Source organism: Theropithecus gelada, chromosome 9, assembly GCF_003255815.1.
Source record: "Theropithecus gelada isolate Dixy chromosome 9, Tgel_1.0, whole genome shotgun sequence".
Lineage (NCBI taxonomy): Eukaryota > Metazoa > Chordata > Mammalia > Primates > Cercopithecidae > Theropithecus > Theropithecus gelada.
Window position 1 is genome coordinate 10,911,510 of NC_037677.1, and position 13,115 is coordinate 10,924,624.

The 13,115-nt window shown below is 42.9% G+C and overlaps 1 protein-coding gene across 18 annotated transcripts in view; it reads left to right on the forward strand.

Annotated features, from left to right (window-relative positions):
- CELF2 (CUGBP Elav-like family member 2) overlaps positions 1-13,115 on the forward strand; it is an 871,667-nt gene that overhangs the window by 546,379 nt on the left and 312,173 nt on the right. For 2 of the 18 annotated variants that reach the window (XM_025397807.1, XM_025397810.1), the window contains exon 1: positions 3,211-3,455. The exons of 15 other annotated variants lie outside the window; for them this stretch is intronic. In XM_025397807.1, the coding sequence (XP_025253592.1) occupies positions 3,382-3,455 (74 nt within the window). In that variant the 5' untranslated portion in view covers positions 3,211-3,381. Of the gene's footprint in view, positions 1-3,210; positions 3,456-4,038; positions 4,146-13,115 lie in introns of those variants that run through there. One more of the 18 variants, XM_025397818.1, reaches the window with a different exon arrangement.

Below are 13,115 nucleotides of genomic sequence, written 5' to 3' on the forward strand. Positions count from 1 at the left end.
TGAAACGGCACAGTGCTTTCCCTTGCCTGGGAAGGCCTCATATAAAATGAGGTCATTCAGAAACTTTCCCTTGAAGTGCTTCCAATTCTTGAATTGCCTTTTGTTTGGGAAATGAATAGCAAGTTGATTAAAAAAAGGAGACAATTAGGGAAGGTAGGGGGATGGGGCGAGAGAAGAGCTCAAGGTTTTTCTACAATGCAGCTAAAACTATGAGGAAACTTCATTGTTCAGGACAGCCTGGTCCCCAGTGATGGCAACACAGGGTGGTGTCACCAACCGGTTCACATCCACAGGTGGGGCCAGCTGATGGCGTCGTCCCCTCCACTGCTGTCGATAAGATCCTTGGCTATAAAATAGCTTCATTGAACCTGAGCGTTCAACAGCGACCCCATAGAGCTGTCTGCCAAATAACTCCACCTGCCAAAACATGATACCTGACGGCTCGTTACTGCATGAAAATTAAAAAAGGGGCCCTGTTGAGTTGCTTTTAGATTTTTTTTTTCTCCCTACCAAAGCAGTGAAATGAGAAATTGAAGCTTTTCATCGGGTGGTATTTGGTTGGGTGTTCTTGTTTTGTTTTCTCAAGAGCTTTTCAAATTTGTATTTTTACAAATGGCTTTTGTGTATGTGCTGTGATCATGGAAACCGACTCGATATTAGAAATGAAAGCTACAAATGGAAGACTGTTGTGAATAACCTATGGTGGGGGGTGATGTGTGTGAGTATTTTGTTTCCCTCTGGTACCTACCTCAAGTGCCTATGCAATCACTACATTATTTATGTATTTAGCAGCCAAAGTATTTAAACTCAGATACACCCCATAAGCTCTTCTCGGTTCACATCACCATATCCCATGTAGAGTGAGTTTTCTTTTATATTTGACCCTGATTTTGCTTATATCTTTAAATTGCAAAAGCAAATGTGCTTTGAAAACTATGTTACACAGTAGTTAAATAAGGCAGTAACCTATGCACTTGGAATTCTCTCTCTATGACCTACTTACATACTACTTCACCCTCCTCATAGTATGATTAAAAGCTGCTTTGAATCCACTATTGCCTCAAGGGATTTGAGGCTAGAATTTAACAAACTGCTGAGAAGGTTTAAGTCAGTAAGAGGGCTTCCTTACAGCTTCTTCCAACTAATTCACATGCAATTAAAGAGAAAATAAGTATTTCAGAAGCGTACATGTTAATGAAACATGTTCTACCTTATAGAATGTAGATATATATGGAACTTTATGCTATGGCTGATTAGAAAATATTTTTCATTTTGATTAATGCAGTTGTGTTTTGCTTCCGTTTTGGAGGCCAATTCTGCTCCTTTCTTAAAATAATTTTTATATAGTCAGCTCATTATATATTATATGTATACATTATTTATGCAAATAACATATGGAAAACCAAGAACTGTCAAGGTTTGTCTTCATTTATCCAGCTAATTATTAAGATAATTGAAAGACCAACTAAAATCCTGTAATTTCAAAGGCAGAACAGTAGCTGGGGAATAAATGTAGCTTAGTAGTCTGAGGTCAAGTTTGGCCCTTTGGGAGTAAAAGAATTCACTCGATTGCAACCATTTCTCAGTTCCTTAGGAGCCTAGACCTGGTTCCTCCAGTAAGGTAGTATTTAAAAAATTAAGGTTAGTTTAGCCCTACATCTAACGATCTTGGAAATTGAAGGTCAAAAGCCAGATATTGTTCAGCTGAAGAAGGCAACCAAGTCCAATAAGCACGTGTGGACTTAATTGAATATCCCAGGTCTGATACTTTATATTGCTCAATGCATCAAACCTGGATTTAAAATTAGTATGTAAGTATCCATTTGCCTTCATAACCTCTAAAGATAGTTAGCTGTCATCACACAAGAAACTGGTGAGAAAAAAATTAAAATCATATTTTCTCTATGTCATGTCTGATACATTTAACTACTTGTGACTTGGTTGTTTAACCCTCTGGTTTGTGTGATGGTATCCTCAGGCATAATTTGTGAGGAGAAAGCCCAGCTTCCTAGCACAGTTCTGATTTTTAGAAAAACAAAGACTGAAAATTACATATTTCAAACAAAACCATAATGTGCGTGTGCATGCATGTTTGTCTAGGTATATAGCATATAGCTGTATAGACACATACATTGCCCTTAAAGTTGAAGATGTCATTACACAATCAAGTCATGGTTTCCCTAAGAAGTAAACTAAACTTTTCGTGTGCAATTTATGATGATTCAGAATGTGAAATACGCCACGAAGTCTTACATACTTCTGACTACACTGTGAAAAGTTTGCTACCCAAATAATCAACTAAACAATGAGAACGATCAATTAGAATGTCACCTTAGAAACGAATTAATTTTCCAGAATTTATGCAAATCACTTAAAAATTAAACTCGCCAGCATCTCTGTTTTTTTCTAAGAGTTTGGCCATTTTTCTCAATTCTTGTTAGTAAATCAGTCACAAATCTTAAGTGGGTATTTAAGCTTCATGGCCCTTACATTACAGACCTAACACTCGTGAATTCACTCAGCTGGTTTCTAATTATTGTGTTAAATACTAGGAAATGGCAGATTCATGATTTATCGTTTGTGTAGAAAACGTGATTTATGACTTTATCTTCAGCCGCTTATACTTCTTAGTGTTTGCAAGATGACAGAAGAGGCAGTGCCATCGTGCAGAGGCAGGTTTGTCTTCCTTAGGGCACTGCGATATGTCCCTAAATGTCACTTGGGTCATATATCTGATCTTTACTTCGCCTAAACCTCCTATACCCTTTCGGTGATCGCCGTTAGTTCCTGCCCGGGCAGGCACACCACACCGAGGAGCATCGAAGCGAACCCTGGGGCTGCTCGCCTCCCGCCGCTGGGCTCTGGGAGCGCGGCTCGGGTCTGGAAGTGGAGCGGGCTTTGGCGCCCGGGTGGCCCTAAACCTACTGCGAGCGGCCACGGCGGCCTCTTGCCAGGGACCCCCGGGCGGGGGAGCAGAGCCAGGGGGGGAGCGGGTTTGCCTTCGGGGGCCTGGGGGACCCTGAGAAGTCTGGCCGTGCCCCGGCGGTGAGCGCGGCGGCGGCGGCGGCCCGCCCTGGGTCCCCGCGGGGCGGGGCCGGGTTCGGGGCCGCGCTCTGGGCCGGCGGGCCCGCAGGGGTTAAGCGGCGGCGGGCGCCCCGCGAGCTCCGCCCCCGCCCGCCGCACCTGGCGCTCGGCAGCCGGCCGCCCCGGCGCTGGATTTCGGAGGGGATTGGCGGAGCGCGAGGAGAGAATGTGACAAGTGCCGGCTCGGCGGCCGCCGGGGGAGGCCGCGCGCACCTGTCCCTGCCCGTCTCGCGCCGCCCGCGGCCGCTCGGACGCGCGCAGAGCCGCCCCCCGCCGCCGCCGCGTGCGCCCGCGAACATGACTTCTGCCTTCAAGCTGGATTTCCTCCCGGACATGATGGTCGAGAGCCGCCTGCTCGTTCCTGACAGAATGTGAGTGGCGCCGCGTCCCGAGGCCGGGCGAGCGGGCGTCCTCCCCTCACAGTCGGCGGCGCGAAAGGGACGGGCGGCGCCCGCGGCTCCCGGGCGCGACTTGGCCGCTTCGGAGCCGCCGCCTCCCTCGGCCTTCGGAGGCCGGCGCGGGACGCGGGAGGAGGGAGCGGGTGCGGACGAGCGGCACCGGCGGTGCGGGGCGCGGGGCTTGCCGGAGGGGCGAGCGGGGCGCGGCGTCCCGGAGACCGGGCGGGGTCCGCGAGTCCGGGTGAGGTCCAGCGGGCGGGGCGCGGCGTCCCGGGTCCCCGCGGGGTGAGTGGGGGACGGGCGGGGTCCACGGGCCGGGGCGAGGACCCGCGAGCGGGGTGAGCGGGGCGCGGCGTCCCGGGGTCCGGGCGGGGTCCCAGGGTCCGAGTGGGGACTGGCGAGCCGGGCGCGGAGTCCCGGGGTCCGGTGGGGCGGACGCGGACCGGGTGGGGTCCGGGGGTCCGGGTGAGGACTGAGCGGGGCGCGGCGTGACGGGGACCGGCGAAGCGGGCACGGGGTCCGGGCGAGGTGCGCGCGTGCGAGTGTGCACGCTCGTGTCATTTGAAATGCGGGGCTGACGGAGCTCTCGTGGCCCGGGGAAAGAGCTTTCTTACCAAATTACCCGCTCATCTGACTTGATATTTGCAAAGATCCTTTCCTAAGGTGGGAGAGGGGAAGCGGAGACAAGGAAGGGCGGGGGGATAATTATAAAGCTTGAAACTAGCCAGGTGTACTTTATTGCAGAAATTAGAGGTAATTTTTACGTAATCATGGTTTGTCTGATATGCAGTCTGTAATTTAATAATTAATGTGATTCTGGTTGTTTTACATGTCGTCAAACTAGGGTAGAGCGTTTATTGGAAGAAGTAGAGAGCTGGGATTCCTGAAGAAAGGAAAGTATGTCTAATTTTTAGCTGGCTTGATAGGAAAGTTTTTATTAGCTCAGGGAAGGTCAGTAGGATCTATTTGTATTTCAGGCATGTTAGGAAAAGGAAACCTAAAAAGAGAGAAAGGATTGCCAGAGCGGGACCAAAAGGTCTGTGTCCTTTTTAGACATTTTAAATTCTCTCTGATCAGGCGAGAAATTGGATAGCGGATCTAAGCTGCAATTAATCTAATCTAGTGGGGGGAAAAAGGATTTCTATGGTAAGAGTGCATGTAAAATGTTTCCTGTTCTACCCACTGTAGGACTTAACATCCATATTCTTTCTGGCACCTTATGGTACTCTGCAGTATTGAGGTTATTCCAGGCTTTATGATCCATTTCCCTGGCAACTAACTTTCCCCTGCCATGCTAGATTCTTTTTCTAGCATGTTAAGTGTTATGAGTTAAGAGAGTCTTGAGAAACTCTGCAATAGCCAATTATTTGAGCTGCAAGAACCAAAAAAAGGGGGGGGAGAGCGGAGGAGGGGGATGATAGAATCTGTTATGCAAATTGTCTTTTGAGTGAATATTAAGAGTGTCAACTTGCTTATACATGATCAGGTTCATCTTTTCAATATTCCTTTTTGGTAGTTTTCTCCTAGATATGAATCATGATTAGTAACATTTCCACGACATTTGTTTTAAGAGACCTCTCTCCTGTCCCCCATCGTAAAATAGATATCTGTGTAGACACATAATACGTGTTTGCACATGAGCTAGTGTGAAAGTTTTATGCGTTTTCTCCTCTAGAGGCTAGAGGGTCCAGGCTGAACTGAAGAATTCGCCTAATCGTGATTTTGAATTTATGGTCACCTACTACTTAAGTGACCATAATATAGCTAAGCTGGTGAATTCTGTATGAATTTAAAGTGTTAATGGCCTCAGAAAGATGCAGTTTCTTGTCAATTAAATTATGAATTATGAAAATTTAATTTATCTTTTTCATTTGGTGGATGAATGTGGCCTGTTCAAGCGATTTGCTCCGAATTGAGCCCTTGTGCCTTAGCCATGGAGTCTCCTAACGTGACTTCTACCTCACTTCTCTTCCGAATGTTAGTTATTTCCAAATGATAGCCTTTGGAATCAAACCCAAATTGTTCTCAGCGTTTGTCAGCTGTTGCTTAATTGAACTAAAGGAAGAAAAGAGGATTTGTAAATGATAGTTTTATTATTTGTTTCCAAAATAGCTATTGTGTGTCTCCATAGCCCTGAGAACACTATAGCATGCTTTTACATATTGTTGATAATTAACTCACATTAGATACTGTATCTGGGGGTAGAGGTGTGTGTGGGGGAATATGACAAGTTGAGAATGCCTGAAATCTGCCTAAGTTATAAGTTTTATTGCCATATTCACACAGTTGAGAAGATAGCCATGCGGATTTATTGTTTTGGGGACTGGTTGTCATGTGTGGTATATTGCCATTTGGACTAAATTGCAGTCAGCTAGATATTGGCCTATTCCTAAAAGGAACTTAAAGCATAGGGGCTTTTCTGCTGTTGATTTTTCCAAAGCAGTAGAATATTTTCAGTGGCGTTTTCCCACAAGAATATATTAGATAAGTTTGCAAGATGTAATATGTTTGAGTCCTCAAGGCAGATGAACAAATAGCTTTTGAGATGAATTATTACGCTTGATGGCCCCACGAGCTATCCACTGTTTAAAGAGCCCAGATCATTTAAGGCTCTGTAGTGGTGTAGAATTGCTGCAATATATGCTTAAAAGTTTTAGGGTTTTAAACATTCAGTATCAAAACTATAAATGGAAATGGACATTTTAAATAATCGTGGCTATTAAAGTTTCATTGTCTTTGTGTTACTATAGAATATCATCTACAATATTAGCAACACAGCATAATGAAAACAGGCACTGATTTTTTAAAAATTTGATTTTAAACTGACAGTTGGTTTTCGATTAAGATGGGGGGGAGTGTTTCCTCCTTTGATTCGCCTTTTTAATGACCATATACGTGCATTTAGGGTTTGTAAGTGGTCTTGAATTTTTAAACATAAACTAATAAATGATATCTCAGAAATGAGAAATTACAGTTAGAAAGACTGACAAACACAGCTTAAAAAGCATTAGGTGTTAGAATAAGACACTGAGAAGAGTCTACCAATAAATTAAAAATAAATCTTAATTTTTTTTTACAGTTGGTAGGTCACCTTATTGAAAATGAGAAAACTTATGTTGATTGTAAATTCATCAGCTTAATGAACTAGCTTTTTGTTAAGTCCTTTTAAGTTAGGATAACTGGCAAAGTACCTATCAGTGTATAATTAAACTGAAAGGTGGTTCTAAGGACATCATTGTTAAAGCTGAAAAGGTCTTTAGAGACCATCTCATCAGACCTCATTTTATAGATTAAGAGACTGTTAGAGGGGCAGTGTGACTAGTCCAAGAAGTAATTACTGCCTCCCCGCAAAATAAGGAAACGTGAGTTGTTGGTTGAGGGCCTGCCGTGCCCCAGGATAGTTGATTCACACTGTCTCTAATCTGCAGGGTGGACATTGCCCACGTTTTACAGATGAGGCTTAAAGAGGTGACCTGCTTGCCCCTGCCACATAGGCAGTAAATGGCAAAGCCGTGGTTTTCAAGTAAGCGAACACATGTGGGATGGTGTGTCATATTCATGGGTTGATGCAGAGAAGAACACTGAGTTGAAGGATATAACATACCGTTTTATCAGAATCAAAACTGTGCCACCTGAGAATGAACATAAGAAATAAGTATGTCACCTGATCAGGATTGATGTATGTGAAGCGTCATTTTATACTTTCTAATTTGATTCTAATTCGGTTATTCCATATATCTATTAACTAAGCAGAATACATTTTAATTAAAAATCTTTTTGGTTTACAAGGTTCCAGCAGGATGAACATCAAAAGCAGTGGGGTTCTGTTTTTCTTCTCCATGGGCATTTAAAGTCTATTTAGAAAATACAGTTATAAATAATACGGAGATGACTGGCATTTATCACCTGATACCATGATGCTCATGAAAGGAAATTAAAATGAGAAAAGTCTACAGAAAAGGCTTTGCATGTGGTTCTTTAAGGAAAATTTTTAAAGTATTTTTTTCAGTTGAGATTGCTCAGTTAACAGCACATATTATCAGTGGCTTTCCGAGACGAAGAATTCATCCCACATTGGCTTTTTAGAACACTGATGTTATCTTTGATCTGGGCAGAGGTATTATTTTAATTGTTAAATCTTGCTGTTTAATTGTAATTTGCTGGGTTGAGATAACTTTGGCATCTGTTGATGAGATGCAGTGAGCTGGGGAAACAAGACCCTTGAAAGACAAGATAAAAAGGTGATGGGATTTTTAGATATGAACCTAGTAATTAAGATTTCATGGGATCATTTAGAGTGTTTTCCACCTCTCAGTGTTGTTTTCTTTTTCTCCCCTAACAGCTATAACAATACTATATTTGGCCTCTGGTAAAAGACTGCAATATCCTTTCCTTTTTTACAGAAATCCCCAAACTTCATTTCTCTTTACCCCTTCCTTGCTTTTATAACACTCGTTTACTTAGCATAAAAAGACAGGTTATGTTTGGCATGCAAAGTGATCTGATACAGTTGAGTGTAACACAGCCAGCACCCAATATGACCCAGCTCTTGGGCAAAAAAATCAGGGTAGCGATCATTGTTGAGGCTTATATGTAGATTATAACAGGAATATGATGTCATTGTTGAATTTTTTTGTAGAAACCAACAAAAATGAAAACAAACTCTCATAAATGTTAAGCAATACTATAAGCATTCCGTATCTAATTTGCATTTAAATGGAAAATGTTATATTTTCAACATGATTCAAGGAGCAAAATTAATAAGTCATCAATGTTGTTTATGTTCAATGCTGCACTTTACCCAAACTTAATAGGTCCTTATTTCCACTTTAGAATATTACTGTTTGGGAGATTTTGTTTCTTCAGGGGAGGGTCACATTTTTGCTTTTTGTTTTCAGATTAGGCCATCACAAAGAGTTAGATGTTTGTCCGTGTAATATTTGTTTTATAGAACCACAGAAGAGAGGGTTTGGAAACTACTAATGATTTCCAGTTCATTAGCACCTACAAGTTCTCATGCATCCTGTTTGTTTCCTCCACCAGGGAGGTGCCGAGTCATATAATGAAGCCAGTATCAGTGGTGTGCTACTTGTGTAGCAGTGCAGAAAATGTATTTTTATTTTTCCTTAAGAAACATCTCTTGCTAAACCTAAGAGAAATGGAGCTGCACATTCCTGGGAAAAACCTATGTGGGAAACAAAAACTAATTAGAGCAGCAAATGTGATGCTCTCAGGTAATTGTAAAATAATTATTCCCCTTTAGCATCATCACCGTGTAATTGTTCCATCCAATATCCTCATGCTCTGAATCCAGATGTGAAGGGATGGAAACCACCTCCTCCTCCTGGGAATGTCTTTTTCATTTAGCGAGAGCTTTAGACTCCTCCTAAAGGACTTTTAAAAGAAAGGGGGAGACATTGAGGGAGATTTTGAACAGCTTCACTCTCCCCATTTGTTCTAAATCATGACAGAAAGTGATTACTCCAACTGTTTTTATAGAAATACAATTCCAGTTATGTGGCCGAAATGCCTTGTGAGCGTATTTGAGATTTACGCATTTGCCGTGCCAACCTGGAGTTTTATGAACGGTCTCTTTTATGAACTACAGATTGTATGTTATATTCAGATACTAAGAGTGATGGTTTAAAATCAGCTGATAATTTAAAATGTAATGCTAGTAAGTGTGTAATCCTGTGGCTTTCAAAATGATGTATGAGCACAAATTCAGATTTTGGTTACATTTTATTTACTCCATTTGAATGAATGCCTCAGAGCCAATTTAACCAGCAAATTATTAGACCCATTTTTTTTCCTCCTAAAGATTTATGTAAATTAAGTTTAAGCTGTATTTAAACTATCAGGTCGGCTTTATTATTCTGTATTTTTCTATCAGGCTATGTGGCCTTTTACTTAAGGTGGGGTTTTAAATGAAGAAATCTGTGCTGAAGAGTTCTTCGTTTAAACAGTCTGCGTCTTCCAGATCAGCAGCCCACGAGTAAGCTAGGTAGTTGACCAATTTACCATGATTCCTCTCATAGTAATAGTGCTTTAAAGGTAGGAGTTACATATAATATTTTGATTTTAAATCTCAATAATTAAAGAAGTCAGCCAGGCACGGTTGCTCACGCCTGTAATCCCCGCACTTTGGGAGGCCGAGGCAAGCGGATCACTTGAGGTCAGGAGTTCGAGACCAGCCTGGCCAACATGGCAAAACCTGTGTCTACTAAAAATACAAAAATTAGTTTGCTGTGGTTTCACATGCCTGTAGTCCCACTTACTTGGGAGGCTGAGGGAGGAGAATCGCCTGAACCTGGGAGGTGGAGGTTGTAGTGAGCTGAGATCGCAGCATTACACTCCAGCGTGGGCGACAGAGCAAGACTCCGTCGTCGTCTTCTAATAATAATAATAACGAAGAAGTTCCAGAAGTTTGTCTCTTCAGTGAGACTGTGTGGTGCTATCTGTCATAACCACGGAAATCCAGTCCCCCCAGCACCACAGCTGCTTTGTCACACTTACAAGCTCCAATAGGACTGAAGATTTCCTGCTTTCACAGATGAAGGTGGTGACTCACTACTCAGGGAGAATGAAATTCAGGTCAGCTGATTTGTTTGACATCTTGACATAGCTTTTGGACAGCTTAAATTGTTTTTGGTGCCATAGCAGTATACTCCTAAGTACTTCAATTTACATACTAAGTCTAAAATTCTGTGCTTTTATGATGAAAGTCTTGATTTTATGCTTTTTCTAAAGTTCACAGCTTGACTAGAACTCATTAAATTTTAAGGTGGTGTTTTATATCCTTTTCCCCAAATCATGTCTTCCTTTCTCCTAGTAGCAGGAAAGTTGAATCTCATTTATTTGACACAAAGACCATCACGTCCTTCAGGCTAAAATAGTAGAATAATTTGTTACTTACTTGAATGTGGTCAGTAGGCCTAAAATATGTGCGGGGGGCATATGTATATATATGTGACTATATATCTGGAAAGTCATCTTATTGGACATATGGTTAGGCTTTGTGTCCTCACCCAGATCTTATCTCGAATTGTAGTCACCATAATCCCCACGTGTCAAGGGAGAGAGCAGGTGAAGGTAATTGAATTACAGGGTTTCCCACGTGCTGTTCTCGTGGTAGTGAGTTCTCACAAGATCTGATGGTTTTATAAGGGGCGCTTCCCCCTTTGTTCAATGCTTTCCCTTCTTGCCACTTTGTGACGAAGGTGCCTTGCTTCACCTTACCTTTCTGCCATGACTGTAAGTTTCCTGAAGTCTCCCCAGCCATGCTGAACTGTGAGTTTATTAAAACTATTTTCTTTATAAATTACCCAGTCTCAGGCAGTTCTTAATAGCAGTATGAAAATGGACTAATATAGCATAGTTCTTCGCTTTCTTAAGATATTTGCCATGAAATGGTCTTTGGTTACAAAAGTCATGATACTTGTGTATTTGGATTATTATCATTGTAACTGAAAGATTTTATGTTCAGAAAAGTTTCATATTGTGACCAGAGATGTACTGCCAATTAGTGATACTGCTAGAAAAAAGTCTCGGGACTGTATTTCGACTCTTCTGCCCAGAACTTTGGATTAACTCCCATGAAGGGTGAAGACAACCTCACTCTGGCAATCCTGCCGTGTTACTGGGTGAAACGCTGAGACTCTTTCCCTTTTGAGGGCCTCTTTTCTCCTCACTGCTGAGTCCTTGGATCTGGGCGCTGCTTCTCTTTCTCAGTGGCAATTGAGATGTTGCTACTCCTGAGGTCTTTTCAGAGTGAGAGTAGGAAGACAAACGGACTCTTCACAGAGAAATCTGGACAGCTGGGCCTTTGCGGATGTTGTCTTATTGCACAGATACATACGGTCCTCCACGGACCACACCCCCTACGTCATGCCTCTTGGCTGCTGCTGCCATTTTATATGATCCATGTCATGATCCCATGGCCGCCTGTTGCTGCTGAAAGGGGTCCTTGAAATTTTTATTGTCTAGTGGGAGTCCAGCACATAAAGTGAACACTTAAAAAAGGTGAACGTTACAGCAGATTCACAAGCCTGGAAGTGGGTAAATTAGTGTAAACCAACTTAAATATCCCCCTCTCCACGCACGCGTGCGTGCGCGCGCACACACACACACACGCGCCCAGGTGTTTTCTCTTTGGAACTCGGGGGAAGACATTGGATATCAAGTGAAACAGCATCGAAATCATTTGGTCCTTGAAAACTCTTAGGGGAATAATGGAAAGATGATACCCAAAAGCATGAAGACAGAAAGCGTTTGATAGAGGACTAATGTGGATTTACTTCGTTGTTTTGCTCTTCACTCCTGAGTCTCTGTACCCTGGCCTAGATTCAGTGTGGTCACAAACAGTACAGCTTTTTCCGAAGTTTTCTTGTTGCCTTTCTTATGTTTTCCTGATTTGTGTATATTTTTAAAAAAATCTCCTCTAGTGCCTGTTTTATTATCCTTTTCCTGAGCGGCTTCCTAAGTTTCAAGAGAAGGGGCCACATCCGTCCGGTACTTAGTTCTGAGGGTTGGAGCCTTGGGAGGAGAGCAGTATCCAAATACCTAGCTCATCACTTGTAAATTCCACTGGAGCAGCTGCTTGTTTCTGCGCATTGAACTGTATTTTGACTTCCTACATTATAGGAGGAGTGTTGAGTTTTCGGGTTGAGCATAAGGGTGGCGTGTTTCGGAATGATTAACTTTATGAATGTCTTTGTCTGGACCAGCTATATTTGGCTATGCTGCAGCTGTGTTTGCCTCTCAAAATTGTCACCAGGAGGCCTCCAACTGCAATTACTCACTTCAGTCCATGCTGGTAACATCTTTGCTCGTGACTCCCATTGTCCAGCCAGCCATCTTTTCTTGGTATCAGGATTGAGAGAGAACGCAGGAATGGTTTGAGAAGCCCGGATGCTGCTGAATGCTGCTGGCAGCTCTGTCTCAAAGCAGTTTCTTAATATTAAGCCGTCCTTACATTGCCTCCTCATGCATTTGGGATTCTTCCTTCTTTTCACCACAAGCTCGTGTTTTCCTGTCTCCTTGTTCCCCCTTTTCTTTTACGCTTTGATGTCCAAAAGCTGCCGCCAGCATCAAATGGACGGTGTTTCTTCCTCTTCTGGGTACCTAGAGCACTTGGGAATGTGTTTTTACTTCTGGTGTCTTAGAGTCCTCTTACATAAGGGCCTCCTTCCTTTGTTGGAGAGGAGACTGAAAGGCAAGCACTTTTTTTTCTTCCCCTTGGTTGAGTACTTGTGACAGAATTTACCTTTCTCTGGGGAGGAATTGAGGAAGTACTTTTTCTTACTACAAAGACCATTTGAATTCCATTGGCTATGTGTGGCTTTTAATTTTTCATGGAAGTAACTTCCTCTTGGATTGTTCGACTTGCCCTGTATGTCGTAGAATGGAACCGCTGGGGACATGGCATCAGGGCCTTTCCCAGCACCAGAGTGGAAGGGTGTCCTTCAAGGCTAGGCGTCCTTTGCCACCGTCTTGTGAGAATGCCTGGCCTGCCTTCTAATCTGTTCCATGCCTACTTCAAGTCTCAGTTTACTTGTCAAGATTCCTCGTCTAGAAAATAAGGACAATAAAATATGCTGCTTACCTGTCCCACAGTACTACTGTCAGACTAAT